At 41.8% G+C, this 21,243-nt stretch overlaps 1 protein-coding gene across 1 annotated transcript in view; it reads left to right on the forward strand.

The window, feature by feature from the left end:
* CCDC158 (coiled-coil domain containing 158) overlaps positions 1-21,243 on the forward strand; it is a 78,578-nt gene that overhangs the window by 11,845 nt on the left and 45,490 nt on the right. Inside the window, exons 3-10 of the mRNA XM_044224078.1 lie at positions 6,031-6,140; positions 6,254-6,581; positions 7,160-7,236; positions 8,039-8,149; positions 9,484-9,598; positions 15,957-16,076; positions 18,058-18,255; positions 19,366-19,848. Coding sequence (XP_044080013.1) covers positions 6,031-6,140; positions 6,254-6,581; positions 7,160-7,236; positions 8,039-8,149; positions 9,484-9,598; positions 15,957-16,076; positions 18,058-18,255; positions 19,366-19,848 — 1,542 coding nt within the window. The remainder of the gene's footprint in view (positions 1-6,030; positions 6,141-6,253; positions 6,582-7,159; positions 7,237-8,038; positions 8,150-9,483; positions 9,599-15,956; positions 16,077-18,057; positions 18,256-19,365; positions 19,849-21,243) is intronic.

Consider the following 21,243-nt stretch of genomic DNA (forward strand, 5'->3'; position numbering starts at 1 on the left):
CCCTACCATTACTGTGTTATTGTCAATGTGTTTCTTTGATTTTGTTATTAATTGGTTTATATAATTGGCTGCTCCCATTTTAGGGACATAGATACTTAAAATTGTTAGACATTCTTGTTGGACAGACCCTTTAAGTATAATATAATGTCCTTCTTCATCTCTTATTATAGTCTTTGGCTTAGAATTTGTCCTATGTAAGGATTGCCACCCCAGCTTTCTTTTGATGTCCATTAGGAAGGTAAATTGTTTTTCACCCCTTCACTTTAAATCTGGAGGTGTCTTTGTGTCTAAAATGAATTTCTTATAGACAGCATATCTATGGGTCTTATTTTCTATCCATTCTGATACCCTGTGTCTTTTGATTTGGGTATTTAGTCCATTTACATTCAGAGTAACTATTGAAAGGTATGAATTTAGTGCCATTGTATTGCCTGTAAGGTGACTGTTACTGTATATTGTCCCTGTTCCTTTTTTGTCTACTTTCAGGCTCTGTCTTTGCTTAGAGGACCCCTTTCAATATTCCCTGTAATGCCAGTTTGGTGTTTACAAATTCTTTCAGTTTTTGTTTGTCCTGGAAACTTTTTATTTCTCCTCCTATTTTCAATGACAGCCTAGCTGGATATAGTATTCTTGGATGCATATTTTTCTCATTTACTGCTCTGAATATACCATCCCATTCCTTTCTGGTCTGCCAGTTCTCTGTGGATAAGTATGCTGTCAATCTAATGTTTCTCCTGTTGTAGATTACAGACCTCTTGTCCCAAGCTGCTTTAAGGATTTTCTCTTTGTCTCTGAGACTTGGAAGTTTTACTATTAGATGATGTAGTGTTGACCTATTTTTATTGATGGGAGGGGCGGATTCTCTGTGCCTCCTGGATTTTGATACTTATTTCCTTCTCCAAATTAGGGAAATTCTCTGCTATAATTTTCTCCAGTATACCTTCTACCCCCCTCTCTCTTTCTTCTTCTTCTGGGATCCCAATTATTCTAATATTGCTTATTCTTATGGTATCACTTATCTCTCAAGTTCTCCCCTCATGATCCATTAGTTGTTTGTCTCTTTTTCTCAGCTTCTTTATTCTCCATCATTTCATCTTCTTTTATCACTAATTCTCTCTTCTGCATCATTTATCCTAGCAGAAAGAGCCTCCATTTTTTTTTGCACTTCATTAATAGCTTTTTAAAAATTTCAACTTGGTTAGATTTTTGTTCTTTTATTTCTCCAGAAAGGGATTTTATTCCCCAGAAAGGGATTCTCTAGTATCTTCTATGTTTTTTTCAAGTCCTTCTAGCATCTGTATGATCATCATTCTGAACTCTAGTTCTAATATCTTACTAAGTCCATATTGAGTAGGTCCTCAGCAGTTGGTACTGCCTCTTCTCCTTTTCTTTGAGGGGAGTTTTTCCACCTTGTCATTTTGTCCAGAGAAGAATAGATGAATGAGAGAACAAAATGCTATAAGGGTAACAACAATACCAGAAAAGTATACGCTAACCAAATCAGACATGAAACATAGGAGATAAGAAAGGGGAAAACAATTTATATATATAACCAAAAGAATATACATATACATATACATAGATAGATAAATAAAAGAATTTGCAAACACCAAATCAGACTCACAAGAAATATTGAAAGGGGTCCTCTAAGCAAAGAGAGAGCCTAAAAGTAACAGAGCAGAAAGGAACAGAGATAATATACAGTAACGGTCACCTTACAGGCAATACAATGGCACTAAATTCATATATATATGTATATTTTGGCTGGTGAATAAAACAGACCCACACACTTGATTTTGGGTGTACTTTGCTCTGTTAGAAGAAACTGCCTCCCAAAATTTTAAAGAAAGAAAAACTTATGTATGTATAGAAATAAGGGCAAACATGATGAAGGGATCAAATATGACTGCAAAGATGAAAATTTAAAATGATTTTTAAAAAGGAATTGATAAGCAGGTGATTGAAAAAAGAAAGAAAAAAAAAGGAGAGAATATGATCAGGCTGGAGACTAGAACAAAGCCATGGGCTAGATGTAGAATATATTTGGTGTGTTAGAAGAAATTGTATCCCAAAATTTTAAAGAAAGAAAAACTTATATGGACACAAAAAAATAAGTATAAATACAATGAAGGAATAGAATATGAGTGTAAAAATGAAAATTAAAAAAGATTTTTTAAAAGGTGTTAAGATAGATAGGGGTGCCTGGATGGCTCAGTGGGTTAAAGCCTCTGCCTTCGGCTCAGGTCATGATCTCAGGGTCCTGGGATCGAGCCCCACATTAGGCTCTCTGCTCAGTGGGGAGCCTGCGTCCCTCTCACTCTTTGCCTGCCTCTCTGCCTACTTGTGATCTCTCTGTCAAATAAATAAATAAAATCTTTTAAAAAAGAAATAAAAGGTGTTAAGATAAAATAGGTAAAATAGGAAAGAGGAAAAATTTTTAAAAATGACAATTTAAAAAATTTAATTTTGGGGCGCCTGGGTGGCTCAGTGGGTTAAAGCCTCTGCCTTCAGCTCGGGTCATGATCCAGGGTCCTGAGATTGAGCCCCGGGTCGGGCTCTCTGCTAAGCGGGGAGCCTGTTTCCCCAGCTCTCTCTCTGCCTGCCTTTCTGCCTACTTGCGATCTCTGTCAAATAAAATCTAAAAAAAAAAAATAAAAATAAAAATTAAAAAAATTTAATTTTGAAAGACCAAAGGATCATGGGAAAAAAAGCCATGAATAACTCTATGTGCTATATTCCCCTAGCCCCGTTCTCACTGATGAGTAAACTTGGTCTTGGCTGGATGATCTTGCTGATGAGGGACCTCTTGCAGTGATTCTTGGACATCTTTGTCCAAGGTGGATTTGCACCGCCCTTGCCGGGGGCCAGGCTAAGCAAACTGCTCAAGTTTGCTCTTGGTAGCTTTTGTTCCCTGAATACTTTTTGTACAGCTTTGGAGGATGAGAATGAGAATGGCAGCGTCCCAATCTCCGCCCTGGAGGATCTGAGAGCTTAGGGACCCCCTCTTCAGTGCGCCCTTAGAGTGAAGCAGTCAGTCCCTCCTATCTCCCTGGTCTCCAGCTGCGCTCCAAGCCCACACAGCCTGTGACTGAGCATTTCTGTCTCTGGTACACAGCCCTGTTTGGGGTCTCCAAACCCAGCAGATTCCCCAGGCACACTCCTGCTCGGCTCCTCCCTGTGGAGGAAGGTGGGGGGGGGTGTCTCCCTGGATTTGCCACTTAGTGGGGTCCCTGCTCAAAAAGTAGTGGCCTGACTGCGCATCGGATCACAGTTCAAGGTAACCTGAGCTGAGCGCACCCCTCATCTGTCTCTACAGCCGGCTTCCCCGCTCCAACACCTGGGAGCTCTGCCACCCTGAGACACCCCTGGTCTCTCTGTCCCCTGTGGCTCCTGAGACCACGCTGTTCCCATGAGGGCTCCACCCCCACTTAGCCACTGGAGTGACGTCCCTCCGTGGAGCAGGCTTCTAAAAGTTCTGATTTTGTGCTCGGCTGCTCTACCACTTGCCTGGAGCTGGCCCCTCCCCTCAAATGGTGTCTGTCTCCACATATGGCCTCGGATTCACTTCTCCGCGTGTCTTACCTTCTAGAAAGTGGTCACTTTTCTGTTCCCAAGAATTGCTGCTCTTCTTTTCTTTGATCTCCTGTTGAGTTTGTAAGTGTTCAGAATGGCTTGATAACTATCTAGTTGAATTCCTGGGACCAGAGGAAATTTAGGTCGCCGCCACCGCCATCTTGCTCCTCCCTCCAAACCTCGTTTATCCTTGTTACCTCTTCCCTGGTGTCACTTCATCACCATGTCTGTCCATTTCTCAGATCTGTTTCCATTTCCACTATTGCCATCCAAAGTTCAGACTGGACTGTAAAGAAAAGATAAAGGACCTTAACCTTACATTGACTATATAAACATTGTCAATTGCAAAACCAGCTAGTATACTTCCTTTCCTGTGTAGTGTTTTTTTTTCCTAAGATTTTATTTATTTATTTGAGAGAGAATGAATGAGAGAGAGAGCACAAGAAGGTGGGGGAAGGGCAGAGAGAGAGGGGAAGCAGACTCCCTATTGAAGGGAACCCCTTGTTGGACTCAATCCCCAAACCCTAGGATCATGGCCTGAGCTGAAGGTAGATGCTTAACTGATTGAATCACTTAGGTTTCCGCTTTTCTGATAGTTATTGTCTTTCTTTTTCCTAATGTTGTGTGTCTTTATTATTGTACATATATATATATATATATATATATATATATATATATATTTTAAGAACTATCATGTAGGTTTTCTCTTAAATTCTTCTTCTTCTTTTTTTAAAGAGTTTATTTATTTATTTGACAGAGATCACAAGTAGGCAGAAAGGCAGGTAGAGAGAGAGTGGGGGAAGCAGGCTCCCCGCTGAGCAGAGAGCCCTACTCAGGGCTCGATCCCAGGACCCTGGCAGAGGATTTAACCCACTGAGCCACCCAGGCGCCCACTAAATTCTTCTTTGATCCATGACTTTTCAGGAGTCTTCTGTCCTGTTTTCTAGCCTAGGTGAGTTTCTTAGGTCCGTGTATAACTGTTTTCTTGTCATTGCTTTCCTAATTGGATCCAAGATATCCAGGATTCACTGTGTTCTATCATCCTTTTTCTTGATCTACTTCTTCATTTAATCAAAGCCCATCTTTAGAAACTTAAAAGGAATATGTGCACACATTTTATGGATCTTTGCATTCTGAGAATGACTTTAGCTCAGTGATGTTGAAAGTCATTTGTTTTTAGTCCTTTAAAAATATTGTGTCCTTGCATTGCTACTGAGAAGTAGGTGTCGGTCTGACACTTGCTCCTTTGCTTTTACTTAATCGAGGTTTGTCTTTGGAAGCTTTAGAGTCTTCTGTCTCTGAAAATCCCCACAATGTGTTCAGGTGTGGATTTTGGCTTTTTCATTCATTGTGCTGGGGATTTAGTGGATCCTTTGGTCATCAGATTTGTACTTTTCAGCTTGGAGGAATTCAGTTTTTTCTTTGATAGCTTCATTCCCTCTGTTTTCTCAGTTCTCTCTTTCTGCAAGTCTGTTAGTCAAATGTTATCTCCTAGGTTATATCTCTAAATCTCTTACCTTTACTTTCAAAAGTTACCTATTTTTCCTGCTTTGGGGGGACATTTCTTGACTTCTAACATTTCTATTGCAGCTTTTTAGTGTGGAAGCATATTTTTAATTTCCAAGAACTCAACCCTTCTCACTTGATCTCTTCTTTGGAATCATGTTTCATTCTTACTTTACAGCTGGGAAGTCTCTCAAATCTCACTGCAAATACAAATTTTCAGAAGTGGTCTTCTTCTGCTGCATTACTTTGTTTCTTTGCATCATTTTTCTCCGGTGCTTGCTGCTTTGTTTAATCTTGGTCTCTGTGTTTCATTTTATAATCTTCCTTCAGGTGTCCAGTGGTGTTTGCTGGTTGTTTGGTTGGTTTTTGTTCATACTCAAGGATGATCAGTAAAAAAGCTGATGCCAGACTCTCTATCAATAGGCAGAATTTGATGGCTTTGCTTTGGGAAGATCACGTGGTATCACTTCTTATGCTGGGAGGTCTCTCAGTACCTGATTTTTAGAGAACTTAGTGAATTTCTTTGTAGTAGAACACCTTGACTTTTGGGTGGTGGTTGTCCGCTGTCAAGTTTTTAAGTGGGATGGAAGTGGGGATTTACTCTTCTGTATCAAAAATTGTAACCAATTTTCCTGTTTTCAAAAATAAAACTTCTTTCTATCCCTATCTTGAGGTAGAAGTCTGATTTGTTTTAGAAATAGTGTATTGGTTATTAAGAACAGATTTAAAAGGGACCAAGCTTGAGACAGTGAGACTAGATAAGGTAGTTCAGCATCCTAGGTGAGAAATGATTAATTAGGCCCTGAAGTATGGTAAAAAGAGAAGGAAGTACACATAAAAATAAATTAATGATGTATGGATTTTTGGAAATTATTACAAATTTCCTAATAATTTAAGGAAATACATTCCTCTGGTAGAAGCTGATTTGCATGGCATTTCTTTTTCTTTCAGAGCAATGAATTGCATGAGAAACAGAAGTTTTACTTACGGCAGTCGGTCATCGATTTGCAAACAAAACTTCAAGAGATGCAAATGGAGAGAGACGCCATGGCTGACATCAGGTTAGGTGTCGTTACCTAAAATTATTTTAAGGTTTTACTCTTTGTAGTATAAAACTACTTGTGTGAATATGAATTTTTACAATATTATTTCTTCCCTTTCACTTATCTCATAGACGAAGGGAGAGTCAATCCCAGGAGGGTTTAAGAAATCAGCTTCAAAACACAGTTCATGAACTCGAAGCTGCCAAGTGCCTTAAGGAGGACATGTTGAAAGACAGCAGCGCGCAGATAGAGCAGCTGAGAAAGATGATGCTCGGCCATGAGGGGGTGCTTCAGGAAATCCGCTCCGTCCTCGCCGACTTCGAAGAAGCCTCAGGCAAGAAAATATACGAACACGACAGCGTGTCTACTCTCCACTTCCGCAACATGGGCTCGGCTATTAGTAAAATCCTAAGAGAATTAGACACAGAGATTTCTTATCTTAAAGGGAGGATATTTCCAGTAAGTGGTGAGAACACTATTCAATTTTATATTAAAATCCATTAAGAGAATAGTATTAGGCGTATATTTTTCAAATTCTTGTAAGTAAGCCAAGTTCTCATTTTTGTTCTCTAAAATAATAGTTATTTCTACAAGAGTACTTTGTCTCAGTACTTTAAGGGAACTAGCTTGATTTGCCTGTATGGCCTCATGATAGTATAACCAACCAACGTAAACCAATAAAATACAGTGATAGAATGTATTTGGTTTCAGTATTACTTTTATTTGCTTCTTTCTAAAGTGTCCTTTTAGGGATGCCTGGGTGGCTCAGTCAGTTAAGTATCTGCCTTCAGCTCATGATCCCAGGGTCCTGGGATCGAGTCCCACGTTGGGCTCCCCGCTCAGCGGGGAGTCTGCTTGGCCATCTGCCCCTCCCTGTTGCTTACGACACACGCGCACTCAGTCTCTTTCTCTATGACAAGTAATAAATAAATAACGTGTTTAAAAACAATAAAGTGGTCCTTTAGTTGGAAAATCTCCAGCTTTTTCAAGATGTAGATTTACCAGTCTGTAAATCAACATCTCTTTTTTGTAACTAGGTAGAGGACCAGCTTGAAGCACTGAAGTCTGAATCACAGAATAAGATAGAATTGCTTCTTCAACAGCATCAAGATAGGTGGGTTTCTGGCTGAAGTATGGAAAGTCATAGTGAACTAAACCATAGGTTTATAATTCCTCATCAGGAATTCCAAAATCAAAAATGTTCTGAAATGAAAGTTTTCTTCATTGGTTTGTGGCAAGGGAAAATTTTCTTGACACTTGTTTAAAAGGTTCAGGAAGACTTTAATCAAGGCTTCTGCAGTAGGGGTTCTGTGTTGGGGGGGAAAGATGACACTCAGCTCTCCTAATACAACCAAGAAAGTAGGGGTTTACAGCCAAGGAACAGGTGAGTGGGGCAGCGGAGACATCACAGGTGGAGGGATTCTTACTAAACAGACTTCGTGAGATTCCTGCTAAGCCTGGGCAGGCCAGGGCAGTTGGGGGAGGGGCTGATGAGCGCCAAGGTCAAGGCCTACAATAGGATTCAGGAGAGCCTGACTAAAGCTTGGTCAAGGAGACAGTCTTTGTAACTCATTTGTTGGCAAAACCTGACCTGAGCTTAATGTAAAGCTTTATGATATAAAATCTTTATGATTTAGTGTGAATATTTAAAAACCTGTTGTTATATTTGTAATATGTTTGGCTTTGAGGAAACGTCCCTACATGTGTCTCATAATATATAGTACTTGTAACTTATTACATTGTAAAATTTTTTTTTAAAAATCTGATTTCTAAAACTTAAAATGAGCAGCATATTCAAAGTCAAAGCAGAATACTAAATTTGAGAGAATTTGAAAATCATTAATTTTTAGAATAACTTGTAGTCAAGCAGAATCTTACATACCAAATAACGAACATCACACACGTTCTTTTTATAGGATTGAGCAGTTAATAAGTGAGCATGAAATTGAGATAACGGGCCTTACCGAGAAAGCCAGCAGTGCTCGAAGCCAGGCCAGTAGCATCCAGAGTCAGCTGGAAATCATTCAGTACGTGTGTCCGCTAGTTTGAAACTGGTATTCATAATCCTCATTTTAGATATTCTATTTTCATTAATGTTCTGTTCTAAAGTCTTTTAAAATTTGCTTTAAAATTTTTACTTTGCTTTTGCTTTAAAATTTACTTTCTTATGAGAAAGTAAAACTTCTCTAACATTTAAATGAATGGAAAGGATTACGCGAAGATAAAGTCACATGACCACCGACGCAGTATCATTGCCCTAAGTGAGAACAGCTTGCGTGGGGTGGGGGTCAGAGTGACAGGGTCAGCATCAGGACAGGACTCCAGGCATGACACAGGCCGCCCTAGGAGGCCCGCCAAGCCCGCGGCCGTAATGGGTGGAGACATTTCCTTCGAGAGTAGGAAACGGGAGAGCAACTGGACGTTCCTGAGGCTTCTCTCCTCCTTTGTGTAAAAGTACTTTACACAGCAGGCACTGCTTTTGGTGTGTTTCTCTGCCTGTGACCTAGAGGGGCGTGAGGTAGTGACGCCTCTGTCTACGTCTCCCTCCGCTGCTGGCACACCGAGTGTGCTGTGACTGCCTTTCTAAAGGCCACGGTCACTAGGAATCGCACGTCCCGTCTGCCCACAAGCTCCTGGCCTTTCTGAGAGGACGGGCATGTTGGGCTCAGTCTCTCTCGATCCTTCCCAGGTGGTGCCACGGACATGTGCTCAGGAGCAGTGGGATGGGGCCTGCGCCGTCTGCACGCCAGGGGTTCGATGCCAATTCCTGTACGGCTGTCCTCGCTGGCCGGGGGGTGGACAGGAGTACATCACGTGGGTGTGTGGCGCGGTGCAGCCGAGGCCTGTGGGCAGCGGCCGCCCTGCCACCCCGTGTTCTCTACCAGCGGGAAAGAACAAGCAGTATTATTGCACCATCTGGGCCTCTTGGAATTGGGTGTTTTAAACATTGTTCATATTACAACTGATAGGATTAATCAAAACCACATACATTATATATGGTTATGTGTAAATATATATATATATATAATACAGATGTATACATAAGTAATTTTATAAGTAATTTTATAACTTGAGCTTACACATATTGAAACTTCCTACAGGGGCATTTTCAATATACCAAAGTAGAGAGAAATAGTACAAATGAACCAAATGAACCTAATACACACTGTGTAGCTGCAGCACTTAGCAGAATGGTTGAGCTGAAGCTTTTGAGAAGCTATTTTGGAAAAATAAAAGACTTTTGACCTAGTTATACGATGTAAAAGAACTAGTGGCCGTGTCTAAGTGCTGGCGTGCGCGTAGATTTCACACTTCTGCTTAGTTTGCTGTTTGCTTTTATCCCCTTTCAAACTCTTCTTAGAGAACAAGCAAGAAACCAGAATTCAATGTACATGCGTCAGCTCAGCGATCTGGAATCTACTGTTTCTCAGCTACGTTCTGAGCTAAGGGAAGCCAAAAGGATGTACGAAGACAAGGTGAGGTCAGATTTGGCCGTCCACACACTATTCTGCACAGATTCAGTTCCAAATTTTTAATAGTTTATTTGAAAATGAGGCATCAGAGTAATGTCAAATTAAAAGCAGCTTTTAAGATGGAGTAGGAGTTTGCCAAATATCTATATGTTAAATTACAAATGATTTTTAAAGAGGGCATGCGATATGATGGGCTCTGGGTGTTATATGCTACTGATGAATTATTGAATGCTACATCTGATGAAAAATTATAAATAATTTTAATTCAAATTATTTGCCCAAATTAATTCATTTGTGGAAAAAAAGTTTTGCATCCTTCAAGTAAGTTTCTAAAAAAATAAGTTAAAAATAAGAGCGCTTAAATTTTTTGTATAGGCTTAGCTCTAACAAATATTTTGGAACGGGGCAGTCTCCCCTACTACTCAGTACTTGAGGGCCTACCTCTTAGGTCTTACTTAAGCTCCCAGATTTAATCACCATGTGGCTGGCAAACCGAATTAATAAGATTAGTCTAAATAAAAAATAATTGGGATGATAAATCTGCATCTTTCATCACACAATTTCTCTTAAACCCTTTAAAAACTTCAAAATTTGATATTCTGTTGTTTTTATTCTCTCACTTTCCATAGCTAACGAGGAGAAGTTCGCTATGGTTATCCACCACTTACCCAGGGCTTTTTTGTTGTTAATCGCAAGCATGTGTAAAGCAGTAGAGACCCTAAGAAATAAGCAGAGGGCTCCCATTCAGAGGCGCGGGCGTTCTCCACTCCCTGTGGGCGGGGTGCCCGCCGTCCTGCCTGCTTCCCCGGGGCAGCCCAGTTCACACCAGCGATGCCCGTGCCCTGCTTTGTGAACACCACCTTTCCTCTCCAAATTGACTCCGTTTGGAAGACAAACTCTAATACAGAGAGCCTCCTGCTCTAACCATCACACCGAGCTGATTTGGAAGAAATAGAATATAAGGAAGTTAACAGATTTCCTCTAAAAAATTGCCCCGTTCTACAGGGGAACAGGACAAGAAAAAAGCTTCCCATGGGAAGAAGCAGCTGACTAGCGCAGCTCTGATTCTTCCAGACGTTTGCCCTCCCTTGGGCAGCTTCGTTCAGGGGCCCCTGTTAGTCCTATGATGGCCACAGGAGGGGGCTCTTCCCCCTCGGCTCTCCAGTTCAAGCCCAGAATGTGAAACCTCAACCTTCATTCCCCGCGGCACCGCTAAAATCATTTAGACAGCGTTTTACTGAAGTCTGAACAATAAAGAGTATGTGAAACCACATAACCTCAGTTACGAGATTTGGATCCCCGGCCACAGTGGCTTTCCAGCATTTTTGATCACTACCCACAGCAAGAAATAGCCTACTTTAGGCTCTGCTACACACAGAGGACTGAGGCAAGTTTCTTAGAACAGTGTTTACCCCTGTCACGTGGGGGATCCTGGCTCTTTGTTCTCTTCAGATGCTAGTTTGATACCGACTGAACTAATACTGGCAGGTGGCGGTTTGCATAGGACTCCTGTCCTAGAAGGGATTTAGCTCTTAGCCTAAATCCTTTGTCAAGGTCATTTCCGACACCCCGCCACATATAAGGGTAGCCTTCAGGAAACTTAGACTGTTTTAAAGGCTAAACCAAGAAGCAGAAGCCCAAAGAGAAACATTTGTTCTTTCCTGCTTCTCCAAGGCCTGCTTTTTGTGGTCTAATTTCTATTCTCAGGGTGAGCTTTTCCCCTGAAGATTGATAGTAGGAATGGCACCCCTTTCTAGGCAGACCAAGCCTGCACAAGAGGTCTTGATCCCGCCCCGCAGGATGGGGATGCTTTCAGTGCAGCAGGGGGTAGAAGGAGGCTCTGGTAGTCAGTCTCCTAGAGGTAGGCACCTTGGCAAAAGTGAGCCCGGGCAGTCCGACGGCGAGAGAGGAAAGGGGGAGCTGGTGTGTTCTAGTCCACCACAGTGACCGAGACTCACCACTGTTCAACCTGTTTTGAAAAGGTTAACTATTCGTTGTTTATTGACAAATTAAACCCTTTGAAAAGCTGTGACGTCCTAAGCAAAACTCAGCTCACTTGCGTCTTCTTACCTAATTTGAAAGAGCTCTAGCTCTCCTTGGTAATGGTGCTTGGAAAAAGGACCGCCCCGCCGTAAGCTAGCACCGTTGTTAACCGATGCACGGTCAATATACTGCGCCACTCAGCTCTGAATTTGAGCCTGGTGGGAAATTCTAACAAATACTGAATACGGGACAGCTAAAGAACACAAAAACAGCTTTTGGGTTTTTATAAACTTTTATCTCTCTGGCATGTAGAAGCATAAGCATCCAGAGGAATGACTGCAGCCTTTTTCATATGAATGTTGTGAGGATGTGAAGATATGTGGTTATATGGTTATATGCGAGGATATATGGTTATATATATGTTGTGAGGATATGTGGTTATGTGGTCATATGGATATATGTATATATATATATATGGACATATGATGATACAGACAGATGGGATGTTAAAATCATGATCTTATTTTGCTCTGATGTAAATAGTGGGTCACCAATGCTTTTGTCAGTCTTAAATAGGCAACATTTAATAAAAATAAGGGGGACATATTACATCAGCTGCTTCTAATCTAGGTTGGTGAAATTCAGAGCAACATGGAAAACATGGAGTTGGCAGCAAGATCCGGTTAACTACGTTCTTACGAGGAACTCCCTCTAGTCAGGGAGCACTGAGAGGAGATTATCTTGTCAGGTTAATACAGACTTGAATGTACTTTGGACTGAAATGTCATCAATATATGTGAAAAATCAAGCTAGTTAACAAAAGGATTTCATTTGGAAGTCATGAAATATTCCATTGTTATGAAATGTTTTTGTTATAATGAATATAAAATCTAAAAACCACAAATCCTTGTTTTAATTTCTTGCATTTTCATATACCTTGACTTTATATTGCTAAAATAGAAAATAAAATAGATTTTATTAGTGAGTGTATTAGTATATACTACCCAAAAAACATTAAGGAAAAAAATCAAAGAAGATAACACATAAAAGCTATGATTAAAAGTGGGAACTTTGTGAGAAGAAACTTAGAAGAGTGTGTTGATACTACACATCAATATATTTTATGAGAAACAGTATTAGTATTTTCACCTGAGGTCAGACTCCTTCAGGAAAAAAAGTCCTTATTATTTAAAAGAACTGATGACGTGATAGGTCTGAGCAAAACTTTTCCAACTAGAAAACATAAATTGTCCTTTAGGAGGGCAGTGTGTGTCTTCAGATTAACAAAATATTTTCATACCGATGAAAGTAGAGACTGTGTTTCAAAGAAAATTGTAGATGTAGCTGTTGTAGCTTTCCAACATGTTCTACTGTAATGCTTTTTTCTATTCTTCTCTTCCCATTTTAGGAGAACCTCCAGAATTCCCCTTTACGAACTTGGACCAGTAGAAGCTGTCACTATTGGCTCTGTAGATCTGGCTTTACTCTTAACTTTCGCTTTTTGACAACAAAACTGTCTCATGATCTGGATTCTCAGTTTATTTTTCCTACTTTGAAAGCATTTGGGGCTGAATTTCACATTCAAAAAGTAAACATTTAGTAGCACTGGCCGGAGCTATATCCTGTGCAGGAAAGTCTGTGTAGACCTCCTTGCGCGGTCTGCTGACGCGCCCCCGTGCTGACCCACAGCACCGCTCGGTACCCGATGTCTGTGTCGTCTCTCTGGGCACAGAGAACAGGAGATACAATTCGGCTTGATTGGTAACGTCTCTAAAACCACGGTCAAGATTCGAATGAGATCCAAATACTTACTTGCTCAGTGATCCAAAACAGAAAGTAGATTCATAGATGGTGAAAGGGAAAACCAGTGCTGCTATTGGAAAAGAAAAGAAAAAGAAAAAAACCTTTTATTACATATCTTGGCTGTCAGTCTCTATTCTGGACGTTTCAGAAGGCTTTGTAGTGTCCTGTACAGCTGTTTGCTCAGCTCAGCTGCTACTTCAGTGGTTTTCCCTTTCACTCTCCATTTCTCTTCTTGATTGATGAAGTAACAGGAGTATCTCTTCTCGAAAAAGTGAAAGGTAAAAGCAAAGCTATAGCAGTTGAGTCAGTACTGACAACTACAAAGCCAATGTTCCTGCAGGGGTCTGGAGGAATTTCTGATGCTTCATAAACTTGGGTGGGAAGACGGGACTTGGCTCTTTGCTTTTTCTGTGTTCTTTTCTTTCTTTTCTTTTTCAAATTTTGGTCTCCTGAATTTTTACCCTCCAGTCTGATGGTATATCAAAGGGTGACCCAGGACTTTTTTAAAAAATGAAAATGGACAAAATGGCAGGTCTTGATTTAAGCTTTTGAAACTCATGGACAAATACTTTGCTCAAAGAGAAAATATTTTTTTTTGCCAGGTTTGGACTAGAAAATGTTTTAGTCGTGTGAGTAACTCTTCACACTGAAGGTGTTCTTATTAATTTTATAGCTCAGAATGGGGTTTCTTCGACCATATTTTGTTTCCAAAAACAGGTGGAAAGTATAGAATTTCAGCTTTATTAATACTGTTCTTCTCAGGTAAAAAGCTATTAGACACAGAATTAAAAGGACTTTGAAAGATTATCTAGAATATTCTGTTTAAATTATAGATTTAAAAAAACTTGAGACTCAGAGAGGTCATGTGAGAGAACATGGGCCAGAACCTAAAGTGTTTGACTCTTAGCCGGGTCATGTTGCCTCTCTGATTACATTTGTCTACCCACAGGAAGCGTCTGTGGGCTGATTCCTGATGTCATTGCTAAGTGTGTGCTGATTTGATCTTTCCCAATAATAAAAGAACTAAAGAGACTCTATCACCTGAAACCACTCCTCCGTCCTCCTTAGGAAGCTACATACCTGTGGTATGGCTTTTTCAGTATACGTCCCCAAAGGCGTACAAGAGAGCAAGAACTTCTTTATAGGATTATTAGAAACTTTTAACGTTTTTATTGGTAGCCTGATGTTTTATGTGCATTTAATTCTTGTGAACTACTTACTTATATCTAACATACGGTCAAATATGAAGGCATTTTTAAAATATGTCCAATGTAAATATTAAAATGTGTATTCCAATCCCTAAAGGCTGCGATTCTACTCTAGGTAAATGGGAAGCTGTCATGTGTATGTATGAGTAGTTAAAGGTACATAAATTCTATGTACTCATATTTGTACATGTACTACCTATGTACTCAAAAGGTAGTTGCATATGTATGTGTTTATATAACTCATAGATATGTGCTGAATTAATAAATGAAGATCTTCAATGACCCTGGTCCAGAAAAAAATAAGAGTCATCAAGAAAAATTAGTCTTGCTCATATATTCTCTAAGAAATTGCCATCACAGTTTGTCCTCTAAGCCAATCCGTAAGTTTTATTCTTGACACAGTAAATCTGGAAGCCTGTTGACGTAAGAAGGGGTATTTAGCATTTAGGTAGCTATGAAGGATTTCTTATTACTGGCTGATGAAATAGTATTTTAGTGATCATACTAAGTATCAACATGTTCTCATTATTTTAATATCTCCGTATCTAAATTGTGAATTTGTGTGGCTCAGCTGAAGTCCAAACCTGGAGTCTGCATCATCCGAGATCGTACCCCCTTTGCCCACCTCGCATCTACAGGCCAAGGGCTGAGGGAATGCTGTTGACAGTGACGGGCCTTCCGCCGTGTTGACATATGGACGCGCTTAGTCGCACAGGCCAAACAGCTGCTGTGTCTCTGAGAGCAAAACGCTCTATACCGGTCCTTTAAAACTGGTAGTCTCCCATTTTATAGTCGAAGGAAGTGAGGATGGAAACACATAATATGTATATAAGTATTTTAAGTTAATGTATTTCATTTAAAATAATTCTAAGTTAATATATTTATATACATATATGGAAGTTCATTCATCCTTTCCAAATTGACTAATAATGACAATAATGGAAAAACTTGTTGCTACCAGTCGTTCATTTATATTCAATGCTTTTTGTTATTGAAACACTGATAGTCTTAAAATAGCTCTTCTACATATAGTACAGGTCATCTGTGAGGGCTGTACAGAATGTTATTTATGCCGCACCAAGCTTCCTTAAATACTGAATGACAGAACACATATTCATAGAAAATAAATCTTGAATAGTGTGAAAAAGATTACAGACAATGCCCATATCTGACGGTATCAAATACTGCCTTTTGGCTCATTTCCCTGGCTCAATTAAATTCTACATAGACCTTAAATTTAGAAAACTGTGCAAAACATAATAAGGTTTTATTTTTGCCCTCAAAATAATACCATTTGTTCCCCCCAAACTGTACTTATTTTATATTCCCCACTAACATAGTCAGATTGATTTGTGCTTTCCTTTTAGATAGAAGAGCTTGAAAAGCAGTTAGTCCTTGCCAACTCAGAACTAACCGAGGCACGGACGGAACGTGACCAGTTCAGTCAGGAATCTGGAAATTTGGATGATCAGCTTCAAAAGCTGTTGGTAAGACTGTGCTCTAACTATTAATTCTGGGGGCACCTGGGGGGCTCAGTTGGTTAAGCAACTGCCTTTGGCTCAGGTCATGATCCTGGAGTCCCGGGATCGAGTCCCACCTCGGGCTCCCTGCTCAGCGGGGAGTCTGCTTCTCCCTCGGACCCTCTCCTCTCTCATGCTCTCTGTCGCACTTTTATTTTCTCTCAAATAAATAAATAAATAAAAGTCTTTTAAAATAAGTAAATAAATATTAATTCTGGGAAGCTTTTCACCAAAGTATTTCACAAAAATGGTTTTCTTTATAAAGTTACAAATTCTACACAGTATTTGTGCATACATACACAACAAACTCTCTTGACAATATTCAAGTTTTGCATATAAGTACTATTCTAAACGTTACCGGTTTTTTTCCTTAGGCAGTTTCGGCATGTAAGTTAGGTGAAGCTAGTCTTCAACCGGCCCATCTCTCAATTAGATGAATGTATTGGACTAAATTGAGGTAGTATCGGGTGTTTAGTTTAGAGCCAAATAACATTCAAAACACAGACAATTTGAAAGGAAGTTTAGGTAAAAAAAAAAGAATTTTTTTTAAGGAAATAAGATTCCAGTAATAGTGAAGCAACCTGTGCCCTGTTAGCGGTACTAGAGGCTGGGAAATTTGGGGAAGGATGTGTTTGGCGCTCTGCCTGCCGTTAGTGCAGGAGAGGAAACTCCTCTCCCTCCCAGGCTCTGCGTAGGGCCGAGCGCCCTCCGCGCACGGGGCCGTCCGTCGGCGGCTGGCAGGGGTTGGAGGGCCATGGCTAAGGCAGGGCTGGCGACTCTGTGACAAGTTCCAAACCTCGGGATAATCCTGCAGTCTTTCCCTCCGCTGCGAGTCTCCTCAGGCCCTCAGTTCTAATGTGAAAATCTTGCAGATTGTGTGAAAGACCCAGAAACCCTTCCTCTCTTTTCCAGCCTTCCCGCCACTACCCCTTTTCCCACGCCCGTCCTTAGACCAGGGCAGGGCAGTGTCTCCCGACCGGGTTTCCTACTTCCAGTCTCTCCCCTCTTCTGTCTGGCCCGTAAAGTGCTGCCCTGCTCGCCTCTCGTAAAATATCCCTCCGGTCATGTCAGTCTCATTCAAAAATGACGTTCCCCATAAAAGCCAGACTCCCTACCTTTCGGGACCGTCACCGGTCCAGCCCTTTCTCTCTGCATATGCCCCGTGCACCAACCAAACCACCCACGTCCCTTTCCAGTCCCTTCCTCCCGCTCTCGGCACCTCCCAGCTGTTGGTGAGGCCCAACTCGAATGCCTTCTCCAAGCATTTGGATCTCCTTTGTGATTTCTGTCTGCTCTAGCTTAACTCTGTGTCTTCAGTGAAAAACCACTGATTTTTCTTTGTGTCTTTTTTTTTTTTCTTTTGTTCTTTGTGTCTGTGTCTTACCTTTCCCTTTGGGTCCTAAGTCCTTTGAAGAGCGGTGTGTCTGTGTTTCTCCTACTCTGTTTAGTTTTTGCTAACAGTCAACTCTGTGTACCTTTTTCCGCTCCTGAAGAGGGATGTAATTCTGTTCACAGCCCACAGTGCTCCACTCCCAGGACCAGACGCTGTCCTGTCGTTTCTGAAGCGGTCGGCCACATCACTATTGCTGTTCTTGCAAGCTTTTGAGCATTTCTTTATTACAGGAGCATGCTCAATGGGAGGTGTAATGCCTCTGCTAGAAAATCCAAAATTCAAAAACAGGATGACCTTAAAAATCTATTGTGTCTTAATATTATTCTGTATTGTGCGGGGTCTAGTCCACTGAGATTTACTTGTAATGCAAGAAGTTATAAGTAAGCAAAATGTTAACTTCTGTATCTAGTAAATAATTGTTCTTAAGCCATTAAAAAATAAGATTCCAAAATCAAAGTCTTTTCAAATCCCCTAGAACCTCCAAAAATGATAGAAGGAAAATAAGAGTTTTACTCTATTTCGTACAAGTCGGGGGACATACCTCACTTCTTGTAGGCTGACCTGCATAAGCGAGAGAAGGAGCTGAGTCTGGAGAAGGAGCAGAACAAGCGTCTCTGGGACCGGGACACGGGCAACAGCATCACCATCGACCACCTGCGGCGGGAGCTGGATGACAGGAACATGGAGGTGCAGCGCCTGGAAGCCCTCCTCAAGGCCATGAAGAGCGAGTGTCAGGGCCAGATGGAGCGGCAGGTCAGACGGGACACGGGGCGGCTTCCCCACGAGTCTCCTAGCAGGGAAGGATGGACTTCAGGTGTTGCCGGTCGAGCTTTTTTTAAATAACATGAATGGACCTAGAAATAGCCCTAGAATGGAGCTAGGATTCTTTGAGCAAGTAATGAAAACCTGTTATTCCTTTCTCTATTTTTGACCACTGATTAAATAAAGTGTTAAGCTTCATCTCATTTTTGTTCATGGTTGACTAATGAGATTGTCATCCGGTTGCTAGAAATCGGTAACCTAATGGCTGCTTATTTCAGAAAAGCATCACGCCATGGGGTGGGGGGGTCTGAGGAACAGCAGGATCAAAGGTTTCCAGCAGATGGTTTTGTGGTTTTTTTTGGTTTTGGTTTTCCCCCAGGCTGATTGAGACCGAGAGATACAAGGTGGATGCAGTCCATTTCAGTGCACTAGTGGCAAAATGTGGAATGCTTTATTAACTGCCCTGAACCTTCAGGACTGAAAGGACACGGTTCTAATGCAACGTATTGCCACAGAGACATAAAAGCATTCCACAAAAGAGTAAGCTTCCTAAAATGTGAACGCAAACCAAAGGGGCCAGTGTTGGCTTAGAATCCTGGCAAAGCACTTTCCTACTCTTCGGCCCAACCTGGGCACAAAGAATGGTGAAAGGAGCCACAGGGAGTTGGATTCTTACCCTTTTCTGGACAAGGACCTGAGAATGTGAGCATGTGTTGGATGAAAGCCATTATTCGCTTTTCTCTCAGAGGTAGAATTAAGGGGCAAGGTGGAGGAGAATGGTGAGGGAGAGCGGCAGCCTCGGCCCTGCCACATCTCCCCCAGCCCAGTTGAAACTGGTCCAGAAAACACGTCCAAGGAAACTTCCCAAGCTCCCACACAAGAACGCCATTCTAGAGCAGCATTATTACTTAATGAGTCTCTCCACCTCGGTCTAATTAACTTAAGTTGGTCTGTGGTCTGCACAGAGTCGTGACAGCAGAATGATTTGAGTTAGTCTAAGTCACTATTATCGGATTCGTGATTTCATGTTTGTGAGCTAACTTGTTTTAAACTCATCTATCTGCCCAAATACATGAAAACTTCTTTCTCTCCCACCATCAGATGGCAGCAATTCAGGGCAAGAATGAAAGTCTAGAGAAAGTGTCCTCCTTGACTGCTCAGCTTGAATCCACCAAAGAGATGCTCCGCAAAGTGGTAGAAGAGTTGACGGCCAAGAAGATGACCCTGGAGAGCTCCGAGAGGACCGTATCGGACCTGACCGCTTCCCTGCAGGAGAAGGAGAGAGCCATCGAGGCCACCAATTCAGAGATCACAAAGCTACGGTCCCGGGTGGACCTGAAATTGCAGGAGCTGCAGCACCTGAAAACCGAGGGCGACCACCTCAGGAACGTGCAGACCGAGTGTGAGGCCCTCCGGCTACAGATGGCAGAGAAGGACAAGGTGATCGAGATTTTGCGCCAGCAGATTGAGAACATGACCCAGCTGGTTGGCCAGCACGGGCGGACGGCGGGCGCCATGCAAGTGGAAAAGGCTCAGCTGGAGAAGGAGATCAACGACAGGAGGCTGGAGCTCCAGGAGTTCAAGGTCTGTAGAGGGTTTGGCGGTTTAGCTTCTGAAATGTCTTTACCCTCATGAGGAAGTTGACTTAAGTCACTGAAGAGGGGCTCCGAGAGGACCGTCTGTAGACCCTCTGAGATGGTCTGAAGGTATTGGTGCATCTGTGTGTTTTTGTGAGGAAGGATCCATCCCTTTATTTGATTCTGAAAGGAGTGGGTGGCCCTGAAATGGTTCGGGACTGCCGGTACGAAAGAGGAAAACGTCAGAAAATCCAGTTTCCTCATGAAGCCATTTCTGATCCCACAGTCTGAAGCATTTCCTCCCTCCCCAGACAGACCTCGCACTGAATCCCATCCCTCACCACTCACCGACTGCACAGCTTGCCCAATCTTGGCTTCCGTATCTGTGAAACAAAAGAACAGTTAACATAGTTCATCGTATTTGTTTCAGGTATACAAGATAGCGGTTCAGCTCTTCCATACAACACTGACTTGGACTTGGGCGCATAGCGTAGAGAAGACACCCATCTCCACCAAGTGTTGACAGGGTTGTGGAGAAAAAGAACACCCAGGGCACCTGGGTAACTCAGTCAGTTAAGCATCCAACTGTAGATTTCTGCTCCGGTCTTGATCTCAGGGTCGTGAGTTCAGGCCCTACATTGGGCTCTATGCTGGGCATGGAGCCTACTTAAAAAAAAAAAAAGGAATACTCCTGAACGTTGGTGGGAATGTAGCCCCTGCAAGGGCACACCTACCTTCACCCTTATCACTGTTTATGTTTCACACAGCAGCCCAAATTAGATTTTAAAATGTTACATTTTATCACTCCCATGTTGAAAACTCTCCAATGGCTTGTCTCACTCAGGATGAACTTTCACATCCTTACATTGTCCTGCCCATGGCTCCCTCTCTGACTTTATGTCTGACTACTTCCTTCTCATGCTCATACACTCCAATGTAGAGCAGGAGAAATCCTTCTCCATCTGTCTTTCTAAATTCTCAGTAACCAAGACACATCAACAAGAGAAGAGCAAAGAAGTTTATTAATAAATATATCTCATGGGTGGCTCAGTTGGTTAAGTGTCTGCCTTTGGATCAGGTCATGATTCGGAGTCCCAGGATTGAGTCCTCTCTGGCCCCTTGCTCGGGGGGATGGGGAGTCTGCTGCTCCCTCCTCTCTTCCATCTGCCCCTCCCCCTGCTCATATGCGCGCGCTCTCTCTCTCACAAATAAATAAATAAAATCTTTCTCTCAAATACATAAAATCTTTTTTTTTTCAAAGATTTTATTTATTTATTTGACAGAGAGAAATCACAAATAGGACAAGTAGGCAGAGAGGCAGGCAGAGAGAGAGGAAGGGAAGCAGGCTCCCCGCTGAGCAGAGAGCCCGATGTGGGACTCGATCTCAGGACCCTGAGATCAT

This window comes from Neovison vison, chromosome 11 (genome assembly GCF_020171115.1).
Source record: "Neovison vison isolate M4711 chromosome 11, ASM_NN_V1, whole genome shotgun sequence".
Classification (NCBI taxonomy): domain Eukaryota; kingdom Metazoa; phylum Chordata; class Mammalia; order Carnivora; family Mustelidae; genus Neogale; species Neogale vison.